The sequence below is a fragment of the Triturus cristatus genome, chromosome 10, assembly GCF_964204655.1.
Source record: "Triturus cristatus chromosome 10, aTriCri1.1, whole genome shotgun sequence".
Lineage (NCBI taxonomy): Eukaryota > Metazoa > Chordata > Amphibia > Caudata > Salamandridae > Triturus > Triturus cristatus.
The window spans coordinates 1,117,349,249-1,117,369,375 of record NC_140593.1 but is presented as its reverse complement, the minus strand read 5'-3'; the positions used below and the strand labels follow the sequence as shown (position 1 = coordinate 1,117,369,375).

Genomic DNA, 20,127 nt, shown 5'->3' with positions numbered 1-20,127 from the left:
ATAGGAAGAGACATATGGAAAGATAGAGGAAAAAGCAATGGAGCTAGAAAGAGAGAGAGAGACAGAAGGAGTGGGAGCAGAGAGAAAAAGAGGCATAGAACTAGAGTGTGAGAGGTGAGGAAGAATGGAGAGAAGAGAGAAAAAGCGAGATGACAGAGAGAGAGATGAGAGGGAGCAGATAAGACAGGGAGAAAGAAAGAACGAGAAAAAGAACATTAGAGGGAAGATACAGTGAAAGAAATGGAGAGAAAACGAGAAGAAAGAAAGAGTGAGGAAACAGACAAAAAGAGAAAGAAAAGAGAGAGAGAGAGTGAGAGGGGGAAGATGGGAGATAACACAGGGAGAGGAGAAAGGAGAAAAATCATGAGACTGGAGAAAGATAAAAGGTGAAAGAAAAGGGAGGGGCGGGGGAGATTCAAAGGAGAGAGAGAAGAAGCTAGAGAGATATACAGAGTGGTTGAGCAGGGTGAGAGAGAAGGAGAAAGAAACAAAAAGACAGAAAATAGGATATAGGACATATTTTCAGTGGACTGTTTACTAATGATGTTAATGAGACCAAAAACAATGTTGACTTTAAGAGGAACAACATTTAAATAATACATATACCAATCGCAGTAGCCATATTAACATCGCTAACCGTGATGTCGTAATACTACAGCAATAAAAGTCACTGTTTGAACAATCTGGCTGGGGCACAATTTAGCACCTATTACAGGCAAGGTTTCGAGTATGGGTGCAGCGAAAGTGATCGCAACAGGGAGCTGTGCGCGCGCGCGCAAAAAGGAAAAAAAAACAAGCACGCGAAAAGAAAACAAAAAGTGATCGCGAGCAAGAAGTTCGGCCGCGACTAGGAGTTGTGTGCGTGCACAAAAAGTAAATAAAACAAAGCGGAGAGAGGCACGCAAGGCTTAATGAGCCTTGACAGAAACCCACATGGCGGCTGCGCGCGTGAACGTAAGCTTGAGGCCAGCAAAAGCCTCTAGTAGCACTTTCAAAAGCCACTCACTAAATTTCTCGCAGAGCAGCGCATGCGCTGGCTCAGCGAGACCTAAAAAAAGACTAGAAGACATTTTTTATGTTAATTATTTTTTCATTATGGTCATTCAGTTGTAAAAAATTTCTTCTTGGTTATATATAAGGTAACAAAAATGCTTATAACACTTTTTATTATAACTTTTCAACATGCTGCACAGCAGCTATAGTGCTCTACAACATAGATTAAAGACACTGCCAAAGCCAATAGCTCTAAACACATAAGGTCTTAAAGGCGAGACCTTTTGGCTATGTCACTGCTTCTTTAAACATTGCAGAGGAAACTGTTGAAATTTATTCTTGAGCAATGGAATCACCTGGACAATGACATTCGAGGCACTCAATACCATCCCCTTAAGTACAGCCCATACAACAGTCCAGTTACACAACAGAAGGCAAACCATCAATCCCATCTTGTACAATGACACTCATTACCAACTTGCAAAAAGTATGCTGCTGCCTGGAGACACTGAAAGATACATTGTTCTGCATTTCAAAAAAATTCTCCTCTTTTTAAAAAAAACTCATGACATGGTCTGCAAATCCAAGGAGCTCTTAAATATTGTGAGTTTCTCTGACTGAGAGCCAGTATTGTCTGTGCTTTATTTGTTGTAAGTTCATTCCTTCGTTGTACAGGTGGGTGTGGCTGTTTTTCAGTCTGTGGGATACCAGAGGGTGCACTCTGCTCATGTTTTGTTTCTTGTGGCTGTTTTCTATGCTCTGGTGTTTTTTGGTGGGTGTTTGTGATGTTTAGAGTAGTTACCTGGCTGGGTTTCACATTGGAAGGATTTGCTTTACTGTGTGGGTGTGGGTGGAGGGTGGAAGAGACTTCAGTTGAAAGTCTGGTGTGAGGTAGGCCTGGGCGGAGTTCACAGAGTTCCGCTACACGGAACTCCGCAAAGTGCAAAAAAAAACTGTTGCTCTACGCGGCGCTCCGCAAGCAGCGGAGTTCGTTAGATAAATTCAGTCTGCTGTGATTTTCAGTGCCAGGTGCTTGTCCGCACTGTGCAATCATTGCGACCAGCACCATGCATAGTCGAAGCGGGTGCTGCTTCCTTTCTGCTGCTTGAGTAGATTTTTACTCGATCGGCAGCTTTCTCAACGCGAATGGATGGTTTTTCAACGCGAGCGTATGCCACTACTCGCAATGAGAAATCTGACCTCCCGCGTTGAGAAATACCGCTGGGAGGTTGATTTTCTAGACTTGCGCTCGCCAACTTGTTTTTGACAATAGTGAACGAGGAAAAAAAAACTCTGCGAGCTCTGCGTAACGCGGAAAACTCCGCAAACTCTGCGAGCGGAGCAGACTTCACTGCCCAGACTTAGTGTGAGGGTTATTGGTGTAGCCCTGCAGGGCTAGAGAGGGTTGTGGTGGTGGATTTATCCTATGGGTTTGCACCACAACACCCACGGAGTGGCATCAATGGCCTGATATGGTTCAAGTGTTTCCGTTAAATCTGTAACTAATTTGAATTCCACTTTTGCTTTGTTATTTTTGTTGATTTTAATTGTTACCTCATTGGCAATGGGTGGTCATGACCCAGGTGTGTCGAGGATAATTTGGTTGGGAATCATGGGACGCTGGTGGACTCTTGAACCTTTTTTACTGATGAGTTTATAAAAAAAAAAAAATTGGACCTTGATTAAATGTTCATTGGTGGAGCAAGATTATTTCTCCTGGTGGTGTGCCACAGATGTTTGGTTCAGAGAGAAAATATATGACATGCTTAACCAGTCAGCTGTAATTGTTGTCAGTTGAAAATGTGATAAACACCTTCAAAATTAAAAAAATTACAGATAAACGCAGAGTGCACAAATTATTTATTTTTTTAAACAGATTTTATTGTCAAATTGCACATATGTCGCAGGACCCTGTACCCCAGAGGCAACTGCAGTATCAAGATGTACAGAAGCAAGAAAGCAATTGACCTTTTCAGAGGATCACCCAAAATACCAAACATGACATGGCGATTAGGATAGAAAGCCCCCCTCCAAATTCCCCTCCCCACACCCGCCCCCCCGAGTTGCGCAAAGTCCACTGAGTCCAGTCCATATGCAAGCTATATAGGAAAAACAAGTAAAAACAAAAACAGCCTTAACACACAGGCACTCCATGTTACCCCCCCACCATTCCCAGTGCCGGCTCCAACCAACTGGGCCCCGCCCTCAGTCCACTTGGAGATCATCAGCTGCAACGGGAGGCTCCAGCCACAAACCCTATAGTCCGCCCACCGCTTCAATATTTTATAGTGCTTACGTGGGCATCCCCTGGCCACAAAAGTTGGTTGGTCCAACCCCCTGCAAAAGTCCAGGCCATTTTTACAGGCAGAGTGCACAAATTTAGCAAAATAGTTTTACCATAAAACAAAATAATTCTATCCCTCATGTTTCACATTTTCACACATATAACCCCAACGTACAAACCTTGTTTTCTCCAAATGCAAAAGGATTAATGTCAGATGGAAATACATTTTTGCCTTGTTATTCCTTATAAAAAACACGTGGTTGGAGAAGATAGTTATCGGAGATCCCAAAAAGACAGTATACACTAGTATCAGGATGTGAATCTCTACTGACAAGATTCAATCCTACCCCAGTTTTTTTCATGCACAGCTGTTTCTACAATACAGACCTCCACCAAAAAGGAGCATTCAGAGATGACTTTTATAGAAGGCACACCCGACCTTACCATCAAACACACTAGTTTATGCTTCCTCTGTAACTAAACATTTGGTTTGATAAACCAAAATGACACAAACTAATACCATCACTAGTGGACTAAACTCCCTCTCTCTCTCCGAAATCCTCTTTGAACCCATTAACACAGCTGGAAACACACTGGTTGCTGTCTTCTGCAATCCAAAGCAAATGAACATCACAGAACTTGCTCTTGTCATAGGGAGAGACTATTTCCTTATCGTGATTAACAACAATATTGAGACAAAACCTCTAACCAACTCCCTGGTTCATATGATAACAAATAGTGGACACAGCTTAATGGAGAACCTTCAAGCTAAACTTTTAAAAAAACATAAAACTGGACCAAATAAAATCAAAAGAGAAGCTATATGACTGGATGAACTAACTTTTGCCTCTGAGAATGCCAAGACAACACAAAAGGGAACGGAAGAAGCATAGGAGGAAATATGATATAAAAAAATATACAAATATGTACCTTTCAACGATGATGGTACAAATCAAACAGCCTACTGGGCAAAACTACTGGGCAAAACACAACTACAAAGACACAACAGGATGTACAAATCTTATAAGAAAAAAGCAAAGAAGACCTACTGCTTAAACAGTATTACCATACCAAAACGTCCCTCAAAGGAACTGCTAAAAAATCTATCTGAATTTTGCAATCAAGATTGCACATTGATATTAACTCCTCAATCTCAGAGCTCCTGCAACAAAATAGCCAATCACTCCATCCCTAATGCCAAAGCACTAGAAGAATTTAATTGAAGGAAAAGCTCACAGTTGCAACAAAGCACCCAAAGAGCGCATATTGGAGACCCCCCCCCCCGTTCTCCCTCCAGCAACTCTCTCCCACTCAATTCCTTAATCCAAAGAGATCAAGTGTTCGAGCCACAGTCAAACCTTTGCCCCCAAGTGATATTTAAAAAATCCTTCTATTAACTTCAACAGCAAACCCAAAGTGGAATATTTGCAACAAGTCCCTAACCACGGGTAAGTTTCCTTCAAAACTTAAAACATCATACTTATGGCCGCTACTAAAGACTAATTTGGTTCGTAACCAAGTCTTTGGGACAGACTAAAAACTACAGTGGATAAAGATGGAGTGGCAGCACTCATTCTCTTGGACCTATCAGCAGCGTTCAACAAAATACGCCAATAAATCTTACAGAGTCGACTACAAGGTATGGGTAGGTTGATTGGGTTGACTCCTGTCTTGGAGAGAGGTCAAATATCATCTCTAACACCTTGTTCTTCTCTGAACCATACATCATTGAAAGAGGAGTTCCGCAAGGAACAATTATCGCACTTCTTCTATTCAATTTCTACATGAAACCACATGAAACCACTCTAGGACCTCATCAGTTCTTTCAACCTCACATTCTACCACTACACTCAGGATACCCAAATAATCTTCAAACTTGATAAAATAAATTACATAAGGCTTTCAAAATTATATGAATGTGAATGCCAAATTTAAAAATCCATAATCATAACCTGAGTAACATTGATGTCTAACAACATTTTTTGGGGTTCTACCTGGGTTTTTGGGTACTGGTTGTGAGCCCCCAGTTTTAGAAGTCTTAAATAGCACACTAATTGATCCCATAGGCATTTTGTCTCCACCAGATTGCCCCACTAAAAATCATGATTTACCTTTGATCTCGTGGTTACTTGAAATGTGGCTGGCCTCAAGGCAAAGATAATGCAGCCACGATGGGGTGAATTCATCGACAAGTATGACATATGCCTCTTCCAAAAAACTTGGTAAACAGAACCTCTGCATAAAGTGGGGTACTAGTCCTTTCAATTCCTAGGTAAGCCGAGTAAGTTAGGAAGGCATATGGGTGGTCTAACAATATGGACAAAGTTTCCCTTAACTGTATGATTCGCTAATTAACAATTGATTGCCCTGACATACTAGAAATTGAAGTGAGTAGGGTGAGGGAACCATACAATGATGATCTTCAACATATATGCATGTGGATTTCAGGGTAGATGCGCTTCGGAGACCGTTCAATACCTATAGGCAAACCTGGCTAAGTTTTGTTCAAGTTGATATCTGATTCTTGCAGGGGACTAACACTACATTTGAGCCCCTAGACATGGATGATATTGAAATCACTGCAGAGGAGGACGGGTCTTGGGCTATTCCCCAGCTGGAGCTTCACCCAATTAAAAGATGGACCCAAGCTGTCCTTCAGTTGAAAGCGCTTTCCAAAGAATTGAGGTCAGGGCTACAAATGGCTGCACTAAATCCGATACTAAGGAGCATACACTTTTAGCAACCATTTGTCCAAATACCTAATTGATTACATCCACGTTGATTGAAGATTGTGGTCCAGAGTGGATGACATGGTAGTACAGGAATGAGTGGAGAGCAATCATAATCCCTTGTGTCTTACTTTGTTTGCTCTGTCTGATAAGTATATAATTGACCCGGTAAGGTGTGAAGCCAGAAATCTTGTCAAACATCAACAAAGATGTCCAGTCAACTTTGAGTACCATTGCAAAAAGTAGGGAGAAGTAGGGAGGCCACTTAGATTTTAGTGAGTTACATAAAGGGTACTTCGAGAGGATTGTAGTTCACTTGTCAATCTCTCCTTATCTTAAGAAGAATTCCCCCAAACAAAAGGCAATGGATGGTTAAATAAGGAGCGTAGGCGCCTTAGGCGAACTCTGGGTAGGGTGATTAAGTTGAAAAACCCACCTATGATTGTAGCCATCAGAAAGGAATATTAACATAGTGTGTTCAATGGAAAGAAGGAAAGAGACAATAATAAATGGCAGGAGTTAGCGGAAGCGTGTTCATCAAGAGACTACTCGTGCTTCTGGAAATTGGTTGTCAGTGGCGCAAATCCCTGGGGGCAAGAACGGCAAAATCATGTTCCACCCTCTGAATGGGTTGCCTATTTTGCTGCCCTGTACCACAAGGAGGTAGTCTCTGCTACCGAAGGCACTCTGTTGTATAGCAGCTGCCAGAATTTTACCTCTCCCCCATTTACTAGAGAGGAGGTACTAGATTCACTGTCCACTTTTGTCAGAGGAAGGGCTCTAGGCCCATATGGTATGCTCCTCGTTTTGTTTGTTCATGACACTGATGTTTGGGCTGACTATATAGTAAATATATCAAATGCAGTTGCGTTGGGAGCATCTATTCCTGAATCCTGGCAGGGCACCAAAGTTATACCAGTATATAACAAGCATTGGCATAGCCAATAGGTCTCGCCTTTGGGACCTTATTAGTGTCTAGTGAGAGCTATTGGCTTTGCCAACGTGCTTAAGCGATGATGTAGAGCAGTGTGGCTGCTGTACAGTATGTTATACATTTATAATAAGTGTTAAATAAAGAAATGAATAAACGCAAAAAAAAAAAAAATTATGTGAATGTGTCAAAGCTATCAAACTCACCTCAAAAACAAACATTCTAAATTACAAGGAATGAAAACACTACAGCCCATTATCAAAGTGGCCCGAAGAAGTAGGATCAAGATCAACAATCTCATCTGAGGTACAGAACTAAGAAATTATCAAGGATTCAGCCGTTTCCATGATTGCACAATGGACCAAATCCACATTCTGCACCACGGGGACAGTCTGACACATCCTCCTTCATCCTGGATTCCCACAGAAGGTCCAGGCACCCACCTCACTCAACTAATCAATATCCACTACGAGATAACTCCAAAGAATTCAAAGTGAAATTGTAAGACAACTGCATCTTAAGATTCAAGACCACATCTCACTGGCTGTAGAGGCTCTCAACTAGCTGCCTAACGCCAAAAGATCTACTTTCAAACTATTGTGCATAACACACGACAACAAAGGGAAAAGGACAATATTTTTATTGATAAAACTCAAGAAATACTCCCAGAAAAGGGCACTATGCACCAGACAGGTCCAACAACTAACTGTTCAACTATATTAGAATAAACTGTAGGTGTCACAGCCTTCTCAGTCTCACCTGCCAAACTATGGAATTCAGTCCCAGGAAAAGTCTGGGATACAGCAAATCACGTGGAGTTTAGAAGGATGCTGAAAACATGGCTATTCCCCACTTGAAGTTCAGAGAATAAACTATAGTAAGCATCTCGCTATCAACACCAAGTGAGGATTTAATAGAACACCGAGAAAATAGAAGGATCACAATGTCCTTACCATGTCCTAAAAATACAGTGTCCCAAAACAACATATCTGATATAACATTGACAAAGATGGAATATCAGGTTACATCTTGAAATAACGATGAAGTATTGCTTTTATCATACACATCTAAGGCAACCTGAAGAGCACCAAAAACATTCTGGCAACTTTCAGTATGCTTGTAATCTGAAGCATACAACTCAGTAATTACAAAAAAAAAACATTAATTAAAATGTCTTCTGGTATTTTTTTACTCCTTGGCCTGACACAGCATGACCACCAAGATGTGCATGACCGGCTGCAACTGGACCTGACTGAGCCCTGCTGGCCGCTGCTGGAGTGAGTTCCTTATTCCCAAGAGGTGACTCCTCAGGTCCTGGACCCTTGGCTGGCATCAGTTGAGCTCCTCTTGTAAAATCCTGACGTTTTTAACCCTGCGTGCTGGACTTTGAGAATGAAACGTTTTTAGTTGGACTAATCTGATCCCTATATCTGGCCCACACTCCATTGCAGTCAGAATGAGCTTGTGACTTTGTCCCAGTCTAATGTGACATGATTCCCCAGTTAGCGCTTTCTGCTTCTTGGTGCACATTGCCTCCAAGTTAAGCCTAACTGTTTTTGTGCCAAGCTACCAGAGGGTTAAGCACAGGTTAACTTAGTGACTTTTGTTGTTCACCCCGACAAGGATTGTGGTGTTGACTAGGTGAAGCTTCCATACTCCTCAACCAATAACCCGATTTCTCGCAAAGAATTAGAACAGGAAGTAGTGGCAATCCCTACTAAACAGGAAGAACTAGATGAGGAGGGGGAACAACACGTCACAATAGTAGGCTGAGATGTCATACTTATATCAAATATATGACATTAGCATATGAAGAGGAAATAAAAGCTGGGAGGTTGTTGGCAAGGCTTAAACAACCAGAGACAAAGAGGCCTGATAATACAAATGAGAAATGAAGCGGCCAACTGATCCATTCCTATAAAGAAATCAACAAAGCTTCCCTTTATTATTATAGCAAGTTATGTGGGTGGCAGGGGAAGGACTGTTGGTGGAAGCCATTGCGGCCTTTCTCAATAGAGAAAGTCTCAAACAAGTGTAGGAGGAGACCAGGGAACGGTTGGGAGCGGGGCTGGGCGCAGTAACCAAGAACAGAATTAGAAATGCAATTACTGTGGAGTTTGCGCAAGGGAAAACTATGGGCAACGGTGGGCTCTCTGCAGAGTTTTACCAAACATACGTTGCTCTTCTTGTTCCACAGTTAGCTAAGACGTATACAATGGCGCTGAAAACTAGCAGATTACCTGTGATAGCTAGAGAAGCCCTGGTTGTGTCAATACCTAAACAAAGAAGAGAGGTGAGGGAAAGGGGCTTCATATAGGCCACTTTCCATGCTTAACGTGGATTACAAAATCCTTAGAAAGGTTTCGGCAAATACGTTTTATCACCATTTACTATCGCTGATACATAAACATCAGAATGGTTTCATACCTACACGTAAAACCACTTTTAACATCAGGAGATCATTTCAAATTTTAGAGGAGACATTGGAAGATGCACAGGCCAGGGCAATAGTGATGTATGTCGACCTGGAGAAAGCATAGGATACGTTTCAGTGGGGATACATTAGGGCAGTGCTGTCTAGAATGGGAAGGAGTGAAATAAATGAATTACATTGCTGAACACGGAGGCGGTAACAAGGGTACACACCGGAAGATGTGCCTCAGAACAATATCATATCTAAAAGGGCAACAGGCAGTGATGTTCACTTTCCCCGTTGCTATTTGCCATAACAATGGAACCACTACCTGAATGTAGAACTATTAATATATCTGCAAGGCTGGTCGCTGGGTCTTGATCCAACAATTCATATACTTGACGAATTTGGGCTGGTATAAGGACAACTGGGGCAAGACCTGAATATTTTCTGTTCCCCCAAATCAAGTTGAAACTGCCCACTCCGCTTAAAGCTTCACAATACTAGCTGTGAGAAGTATATGTTCCCATACCTAGGGGTAAATGTTTGCAAAGAGAGGAAGATCTTGGGATGGAAATCTGGGAACTGTAATGAGGTCGCTAAAAAGAAATGTAGAATTCTCAAGATCCCTTAAATTGTCAATTGTGGCTCGTCTATCTCTAGCTAAAACGGTAACCCTCCAGAGGCTGTTATATTTTTTGCAAATTTATCATTCTGTGTACAGATACATTAGGTCCAATAATCTGGACTTCCTGCTAGGGGACTTAATGTGCGATGCAATATAGTTTATAGAATTGCTCTAAAAGTGCTTTAACTGCCAATCCCATAAGGTGGCCTGAGGACTTCTTGCATATTTATTCGCAGCCCAGCTGCAGTGGACTGCAAAGTGGCAAGATGGTGAAGATTTGGAAGAGATAGAGCCACTAACTACAGAACCTAACCAGGGACTGTAGAAATCTCTCTTATTAGGTGGTGGGACAGAACTCCATGGAAACCCAGACTACTTAGAATAAATAGCTTTATGATGTTAAAAATTGGAGCGTGAATAAAACAGCTAATAACCAACTATATGCTCCCAATATACCATTGGTTGGACTCCCACAAAGTGAGGCTTTTTTACGGCATCTAGGATGGCTGAGTTGAGTAAGATCAGTCTTATCACGGTCGGCAATGTTATGAGGCAGGGGAACATAAATCGGGAACTTAAAATTGGTAGCTACACTTACAGAGGAGTGTGGCTTATCCCCTGGACAGGTCCTAACATATGGAGCAATAGTATACACATTTACACATTGTTAGGTAACTAATACACAGGAACCACCAACATGTGACCTTAGGAGCTGGACATAAATTGATAACATGGGCTATAGAACCATGATTTCAAGGATGAAAATAATCTTGGCCAAATCCAGGGCTAAATAGGAACCGAATTTAGGAAGGAAGAGATATTGTAGGTGAAGAATGGTACACAGACAAAGTAGACAGAAATTCTTGGTGTAGCAATACCCGATTTAACTACTTACACCAAACATATCTGACAATACAGAAATTAAAGAAGATAATGAAGAAAGAGTCTTTGACATGACTCAATTTAGTTCCCCACATGCCGATTTCTTTCAGATGGTGTGGGGATGCTCCCATTTAAATAGATATTTAGGGAAGATCTGTGAGCACCTTGAAAGTACGAATCTATGTACGCCAGACGGATGTCTGCTGGGGTTCTTCCAAAGGCCTAACCCCAAAAAATCCTGAAATAAATGTATTGACCTAGGATACGTTATGGCGAAGAGGGCTATAGCAGTAACGTGGAAGACGAGGGACTGCCCCTTATACGCCAGGTGGCTGAATTAAGTCATAAAATGGGCTAAGGTTCGAAAGCACTACACTTAGGGGGGGAAGCAAGGAGGGAAACCAGGACCCGTCCATTCGCAGACTTGTGGAATTCAGTCTTACGTTCATTTGAGGTTTAATCCAATACAATAAATGATGCTAATACAAATGAGGACAACGAGATTCAGCTGTATGAAGGTGCATACATGACCGGACTGCTGGGGGCTGTAATGTTACAAGGACTGAGGAACTCATACTGTATATAGAGAAAATGAGCCTATAATACGCGTCACAGGCTTTGTTAACTGTGTATGTAGTTACTCCAGAAGGATTGAGATCAATGAATGGAGATGTAATAAATTGCATCCTATGTAGAACATGCGTTGAAATGATCAGAATTGCTTAGAAATACTGAGGCGTGTGATGATGTAATAGTCAGTAAAGATACATTTTAAAAAACTAGTACAGAAATTTCACTATACGCCCGATAACGCATTTGGCTTGTGCTCAATATGTGTCCCTATTAACATCCTTTTGACGCTTGAGGCAACTTTTAGACATATGGACTGCCTACGAGACCCATCTCCACGATTATATTATTGAATGCTTCCAAGGAGCCACAAGAGTCCCCAACTCGTTATACTGTGATTTAGGGTGCTCAAAAATAATTTAAAATAATGCTCTTCGTTTGAAAATGAGACACTGTCCCTATTACTAAACAACTCTAACTTTACTTCTTAAGGTAGATCGCCAAGCCCAAATCCTATCTTTCCACAAGACATTTGCTGTTGTGGCTTAGGAAATAAAGGTGACAGTAAATTGCAAACCAGTTGCAAACTGTGTAACTTTGGAGAGTGACTGGGTCAGACCTTCCGCAATACCATTATTGTAATCAGAATACCAATAGTATCTAAAGTGTGCTCAAGGGAACAGCTAGGAGACGGCCATCCACGTATCCAAAAAATCCTCTGCGACCAAAGGTACAAAAAGAACAAACGTAAGACAAGATTCTGTTCCCGAGCATAAGGCAAATTTATATATCAAGAAGTCAGTCCAGAGAAATATCACTCCAGATCTTGTATGTTAGTAGTCTTCTTTATTTTCTCATCACACATGGCTCATAACAGCAGATTGGCGGAGTTGGTATAGCCAAGATGTAACCAACACGTGTTTTGTTTTGGGTATATCGCCCAACGACTTCCTCAGGGCTAATGTGAATTCCAGAGCAAGTCCGCCAAAATCCAGGCAAAACCTGTAAGTAGTCCCATTCAATATGGGTCTTAATAGGGCTTGTATTCCAGGAGCAATAGTTAGACATATGATCACATATCTCGAGGTTACTTGTATTCCAGTAAGCGCGTATGTGTATATATATCGTATTTAGGAGAGTGCTCCCGTCACAATCAGGTACCGGATAAGAGTGAAAAAAAAGTTGCAAACTGGTTTGCGATGTGCTAAGTCAGCACGTTACAATATATTAAATGCAAAAACTAAAAAATGCACTGCAATGTGAAGATTAAAGAATCGCTATTTTGCAACACTGAAACAGCAATTTCTAAAGTGCGATTACTAACTACTGATGTTTCAATGCTATGGGAGCATTATACATAGCCTCATATTGTTAAACTCTGCAAATGGGTGTACACATTTTTATAATGGAACCACTGTCAGTAGTGCAGTCCGAACGTACAACATTTCCTTAGAGCGCTCAACCTAATAATAAAGGCTTTGCATTAATGAACCATAAATACAAGTTTGAACAACATGAACTTATGGACACTAATCTGACCACAACTGCAGACAATGCCCTTCTCTGATCCATAATGTGGTACTGTAAACTGGCAGCCGAAGGGTTTGTGTTGCAGGGGGTTTGGTCTACTTGTCCCAAGGACAAAATAAACTTGAAAGCTTGTTGTCCTTGACTGCAAACAATATGTCCTGGGTGCCTGGCTATCGGAATTCCACACCACTGCATTATTGGTGACCTCTAGTTGGATAAGTGTCACCAAAGGGTCATTGATCCAGCTATGGAATTTAAGAAACATATGCTGGTATAAAGTGGAGCATTCTCTCAGATGTAACATTTAGGAAGAGCAAGGCTGATTCATGGCCATAATTTGGCATAAAGTTCAAACCATAATGTGATTTCAGGATGCTAATGTGATGTTTCACATGGGATGCGACAGCAAAGAGATGCCTATATCTGGAACACAATTTCTAGTGTAGCTCTATAATTTATTGCTCGCCTTGGGACTGCAAATCCTATATAAAGAGAACATGAGGACTGGATGCCTTGTCAGGTGGACAGCCAGTGTTAACAGGTCTAAAAGCTAAAGTAACATTTCCCTAGAAACCTGCTGGCATACACTGTGTCTGCAAGGAAGTTGGAAGCAGCAAAGTAGTTTGTGAGGTGGGGCATGACCATACCATGTTGACGGTGAGTTGGTATGTGGTGGCTTGACAATGGAAGCAGATGGAATCTGCAACTCATGTGGATCTGAGGTTGTGCATGACAGGTAGGTTCTTGGTGACCGTGCTGAATTTGTGGCACAGCTTACAAGTGGTTGCTGCCCACAAATCTAGTGGTCCTATACCGGTTGTTAGTACATGGTGGAGGATACATAATACTTGTTGAATTGTGCACCTTCAAAGCACCTTGGCTGAATGGTATCAATACTTATATGTTTATAGGAACGTTTTTTTTCATTCAGCATAACTATATTTAGAAGATGTGTTAAGCAAAGGAATGATATGCAGTGCACTTGAAAAATTCCCAAATTTACAGACCAGTAATATTTAATGTAAGGGAACAGAACAACGTATGAATTCCATGCACTGCCTACACGTGCTTAATAGCTTCCTGCATTACAGCTTGTGATGCAAATCAGAAGAATGACCAAACTTGTGTCACTTCTGTTTTTTTTAAATATGTGAACGCTGCCATAGTGTTTTCACTACTCAAACAAGTGGCAACCCACCATCATGGTGGGAGGATTAAAAACCTAAAAGAGTTGCACTCAAGTGACTTCTTAGAACTGTCCTAGAGCTAAATATTCTGTTGTGTGGGTGGAATTCAGTAGTACACAAGGTCTATACATTTCAGCAATAAGGTTGTATAAGGTGTGAAAATGTGAAGGTGTAAAAGAATGTTGTTGTCGGCGAGATTCAACTATGTGTCACTGCTAAACTTCTCACCAATACTATCCCTTGGTTAGTGCATCACTATCAAATGGGTTAATCAGGAACAACAAAGCAGTTGCATACATGCCAACTTTTGGGAACAGATAGTAGGGGAATATAGAAAAAAAACTTGTATTAAAGTGAAGTGACATTTAGACACAAGAAAGCTGATTGAATGTTATGTTGTACTTAAATGTCGGAAGCTTCTCACAAAAATCTTAAGAGTTGGGATTTATGTGTGGTTTTCATTAGCACTACCACATAGGAATAGGTGGACTTTAGCTGTGGTTGGATATTCCTAATATACTAGCACTACCGAGCCTCCGAGTAGCAATTCTATGATAAGGAAAATGTGCTACAGTGTAATATGGATGACTCTGCAAATGATTGATCTCAACAGCAGAAATGGCGGCCAAGCCACTGCAGGCTCGATCCAGATGCCTGGCTCTGGCTCAGCTCAATGTCCTCATGGACCCAGAGCCCATCTCAAGCTGAGCTTTCATGTGTCTTCTGCCTGCCAATCACGCTCTAACATCATGCACTAAGAATTAACGGTAAAGCATTAACCTTTGATATAAAACATAATAGAGAAAGATTTGCCATTCTAGTGGCTGAACTGTACAGCGTGAGATCAGAAAATCTATGATCAGTCACAGCTTCACCAAATTGTGTGATTGTGGGCAAATATCTCTTGTGTTTGCTTTAACAGACTGCAATACATGGAGGTCTTTATAAATGCATGTATCTGATTTGTTACTGCAGGCGAATTGTGATGTCTCTAATGTTAGTAATAAAGAAAGGTCTTAGCTGATCAACTGTAATAACTTATTGCAGTTGAGTTCTAACAACACGGTGCCTGCTGCCAGCTTGAGCAGCTAAGCTGAAAGGCAGGTCACAGAGCATAATTACAGCTGCAGTTTAAACAAGGAAAAGGGATCTGCCTTTTCATCTTCTGATATTTTTTCTTAAAAGGAAAAGTGATAGGCAGAAAGGAAATATTGAGGCAACATGTTTTTTCAATGTAATAGTTTGCTGCAGGAAAGATAAATCTCTCTGCATGTCTCTACACAATCCATGAAACAGCATTTTAACCTGACTCACATTAAACTAACTCGAATATATTTTTTTTGCAAAAATATCTAACACCTTTTTGATGGGTTTAATTTCACAGGAAGGGTTCTGGTTTTATTCTTCTTGCCTCCAAGGAACATGAAAGAGCAAGGCACCAATTATCTAAGCAATTTGTGGGAAGTGTGATGGTGTGAGTATAATATAAGGAATATAGTACCCTTTACTGTACATTAAAAGGATATTGCAAGTCACTTTAGAGTTCCATCACCTTATAAAGGAACTCTGCTTAATTCCTCTATCTGGTCAGAGGAGAGAGAGAACGTTTCTAAGTTCATGTGTAAAAACTATAACTTTTAATAAATGCCTTCCAATGCTTTGATTGGGGTTGCCACCGTTCCAAGACAAAAATACCAGCCATCTGTTTGTTATACTGTGCAAAGGACCGGACTTGAACTTTATATAAAGTACACTTTTTTCATTCTTAACCTGGCCTTTCTGACTGTGTTTAGTTCAATATCAGGGGTCAATTGGACAGATGCAGAACACATTTTTAAATATTTTATTTTAACATTTACTGTTTAGAGTATGTTACCAATAAGGGGAAAAATAACAGCTTTAGGTAAGTTTTCTAACTTGTATCAGCAGTTCATTAAAATTAGACAGATGGCAACCCTAGTTGTGATATAATGTGTTCTACTAAGACAAATTGTTTCAACTTGATTTAAAAGTTACTTCAAAATGTAAACGTGTGTATCGCTTTTGTATGATACTTGTTGCACGAATCGCATGCCAAAAAGTTTTCGCGGCTCGGTTCGCGCACGGGCCCTTGGACGCATGGCACCGTATTAATTTGATGGCTCAGGCATCTCTAGGCACTATTAAAATACAAGGAGCTAGTTAGCGTAGAAGTGCTGACTCACAGTATAAGAGGGCTATGGACCTCAGCAGCACAATCCTAACCAGCCAATAGCCGCCCCGGAGATCAGAGGGTGGGTGCTGCTGGCTGGTGCTCCTCCCCGAGGCGCTAGGCTCCGCCCCTTCCTCCTCCTGTTGGGCTGGTGGTAAGTCAGTTCGTACTTTCCTTCTGCGTAGTAGTTCCACCCCTTCCATTGGAGGGAAATCATTTCGGGCCCGCCTCTGCCCTGACTCCTCCTCCTGGGCAGTGAGCGGGTCATCATGAGCCCGCCTCCTCCGCACGGGCTTCATTAGGACGGCTGGAGGCGCGTTACCGTGTGCCCTGGTTCGTCTTTTTAAGGGCCGCTCTAACTTCTCAGTAACTTGTGTTTCTTCTTCTTCACTTTTTTCCTCGGGGATGTCTCCCTCGGAGGAGCTGTCTACCGTGGGCGCCGCCATGTTGCTCTTAGTAACTGCAGCCAAACCAGACAGTTTTCACGTGGCTAATTCCTTAAAGGCGCGTGCGCAGCTGCTGAAGCTCGAAAAATCAAGTGTACTTTGGCGCATGCGCATACGCATACGTAAAGGCTTACTCCTTGGGAGTTGACTGGATAGTGAACTTTTTTCTTTTCACTTCCCCGACTAGAGCGGAGGATTCATGTCTCATTTTTTGCAAACTGAAATTAATTTTTGATACTTCCTTACTGCCTGCCTACTATGTAATGCAATTTCCGGCTGTTTTTCTTTACAGTATGTATGTAAAGCGCTCTGATACCTACGGGTCAAGCTAGCGCTATATAAAACTTTTAAAATAAAAAATAAAATAGATAGGTCCAAAGGCATAGCTAGTATGTCACCCTTGTATTGGAGGTTTTCATGCTGCTAGGTATAGTGCTTTAAATAGAAAGGTACAGCTGTGTACTGAGCGTAGCTGAGTGATCTGGGGCCTCACAAGGGCCTATGGTGAATGGGGACGGGCATTACATGAGGGCCTCTTGGGGATGCTGAATAAAAGGACACCACACGAGTTACTCCGTTAGTGAGGTCAGCCTCGAGCGCTGGCTGCACATTTATTTATACCTACTGGTCCGCGCCCGGCCCATGAGGTTGAGAATGGATACAATGTATGGAGGCGGCCGGATTGCTCACTACATCCCTCCAAACCAATCATAAAAAAATGAAATTAAATGAAATAACATTAAAGATGCATGGCATCCAGTGATCTGCCTGGATAGCATGGTGTTCAACACACAAAGTCCTTCAACATTTGGCAGTGTCATGGATTGTCTCTCAGTCTATAAGGATGTGCCTGGTGAGTGGACCTTGTGTTCAGGGAAGAGGTGTGGCGCAGTGGCCAGGGCGACTGACACCGGACGCTGGGGATCACGGCACCGATGGCAGGTCATCCCAGCACCATGTGACTCTGGGCAATAGCTCGCTTAATCTTCCCGCAGCCCCCGGCGCCGGGATGCCTACGGGTAGCTGTGCACTTTACAAATACTGGATTTACATTTTTACATTTACACCTCTGGGAGTGTCCACTGTCTGGCACATACCTTCTCTTTCTCCCCCAGGTTCTCTGTTAGCCTCTTCTTTGCCCATCCTTAGTGTCTCTTCCCCATCTTCCTTGCTCGGACTGTCCAGTAGACTCCTTTGCTCTGCTCCGTCACTTCTCTCTTCCACCGGAGATGTGATTTTCTTCAACCAGGACACATTTCTCGCCAGTCTCCTCTTTGAACAGTGATCACGGTCCCTTGCACATCTACCACTTCCCAGGGTTCTCTCTCGAATGGTGTTCTGAACTTCCACCCCAGATGTCTATCTCTTACCACCACTCTATCTCCTGTGCAAAGCTCCACAGTTTGGGCTCTCCTACTCTGGCTGTTTCTTTTCCTCTTCGCCTGGGCAGTTTCACCATCCAGCTCTCGAGGGGTCCATTGTTCACTCACCGGTACAATATCTCTCACCGCCCTTTTCATCATTAGTTCACTTGGCGATTATCCAGTCGTGCTATGGGGTGTTTGTCTATATGCTCTCACAAACTGGTGGATTCATCCTTCCAGGTCTGCTTGTTGATCAACCCCAATCCTCAGGGCTGTTGATCGTGCGCATAAGTCTTTAGACCTCCCCGTTGGCTTGAGGCCATTGGGGTGTCACTCTTCTGTGTCTGATGTTGCAATGATGTAAATATTCTCTGAACTCCTGGCCATGAAATGGCGGCCCATTGTCTGTTCGAATTTCCTCCGGTGTCCCCAGCAGAGCGAACGTTCTCTCCATGACAGGCTTGACACGTTCAAACGCCGTGGATCGTACAACTTCAACTTCGGGAAATTTTGAATGACTGTCCATCATGACTAGTGCTAGCCTCCCGTCGGGAAATCTTTCAAAGTCCATAATTATGGCGGTCCACGGCCTGGCATTGGGGGCTTCCGTAATGACCGGGGGCACTGGTGACTCACCTCCGGTAATAATGCATGCGCAGCAACTCTTCACCAGCATTTCGACCATCCGGTCTACCCCAGGGAACCACACCTTAGCGCTCAGCCGCGCCTTGGTTTTCGCCAGGCCTTGATGACCTTGGTGAGCGAGTTCGACCGCCTCTTCCACAAACTGATTGGCATTACGATTTGTTTTCCTCTTAGGAGCATCACCTCACTGCTTTCACTGATTTCATCTCGACACCGCCGGATGCCTGTGCGGGCTTACTTTTCCTTCTCCGTCAAGCTACTCACACCATCCAGGATGTTTTTCCACCAGCGTTTGCGCTTGGAATCTTTGACAGTCGTCAGGCAGGCATCTTCTCTTGTGGCCTCCATGATCTTTTCCAGGGATAGTGCTCGTGGGCAGGCAGACTCCGTGACCAGTTTGATGAAGCTTTCCGCTCCTTTGTCCACCTCTTGCTGATGGCCAGGATTCGCTGCCATGGGATGATGTGAAAGGTATTCTGCTGGGTTGTTGACACCTGTTACAACAAACAAATGATGGACGGAATGCTGACAATGCAGACATTCTCCCCCAGTCAAGAGATCTGGGTTAAATCCATCGTTCTTTTGCCCACTACGCCACCCCAGTTCAGACATGGCCATATGCAAATCAGTCTTGACCCTGTGCCTCATGGGAACAGTCCAGCCCGAACTGCCAAGCCATGTCTTCCCTGGACCGGAATCAAGCATCCTAGGACCGGTTTCTGGCTATCAGCCGTCATCAGCCAGGATAGCATGACTCCAGTGGCGCAGTGAGCACGGGTCCCACGTCTGGGAATACCCATCCCACTTAGGGCGAAAAGCGTTACAACAAACAAATGATGGACGGAATGCTGACAATGCAGACATTCTCCCCCAGTCAAGAGATCTGGGTTAAATCCATCGTTCTTTTGCCCACTACGCCACCCCAGTTCAGACATGGCCATATGCAAATCAGTCTTGACCCTGTGCCTCATGGGAACAGTCCAGCCCGAACTGCCAAGCCATGTCTTCCCTGGACCGGAATCAAGCATCCTAGGACCGGTTTCTGGCTATCAGCCGTCATCAGCCAGGATAGCATGACTCCAGTGGCGCAGTGAGCACGGGTCCCACGTCTGGGAATACCCATCCCACTTAGGGCGAAAAGCGTTACAACAAACAAATGATGGACGGAATGCTGACAATGCAGACATTCTCCCCCAGTCAAGAGATCTGGGTTAAATCCATCGTTCTTTTGCCCACTACGCCACCCCAGTTCAGACATGGCCATATGCAAATCAGTCTTGACCCTGTGCCTCATGGGAACAGTCCAGCCCGAACTGCCAAGCCATGTCTTCCCT

At 42.9% G+C, this 20,127-nt stretch overlaps 1 protein-coding gene across 1 annotated transcript in view; it reads right to left on the bottom strand.

Moving 5' to 3' along the window:
* Positions 1-16,827, bottom strand: part of LOC146796667 (lipase maturation factor 1-like) — a 184,638-nt gene extending 167,811 nt beyond the window's left edge. The window contains exon 1 of the mRNA XM_085629344.1: positions 16,352-16,827. Coding sequence (XP_085485470.1) covers positions 16,352-16,784 — 433 coding nt within the window. The 5' untranslated portion in view covers positions 16,785-16,827. The remainder of the gene's footprint in view (positions 1-16,351) is intronic.
* Between the last annotated feature and the right edge of the window lie 3,300 nt (positions 16,828-20,127).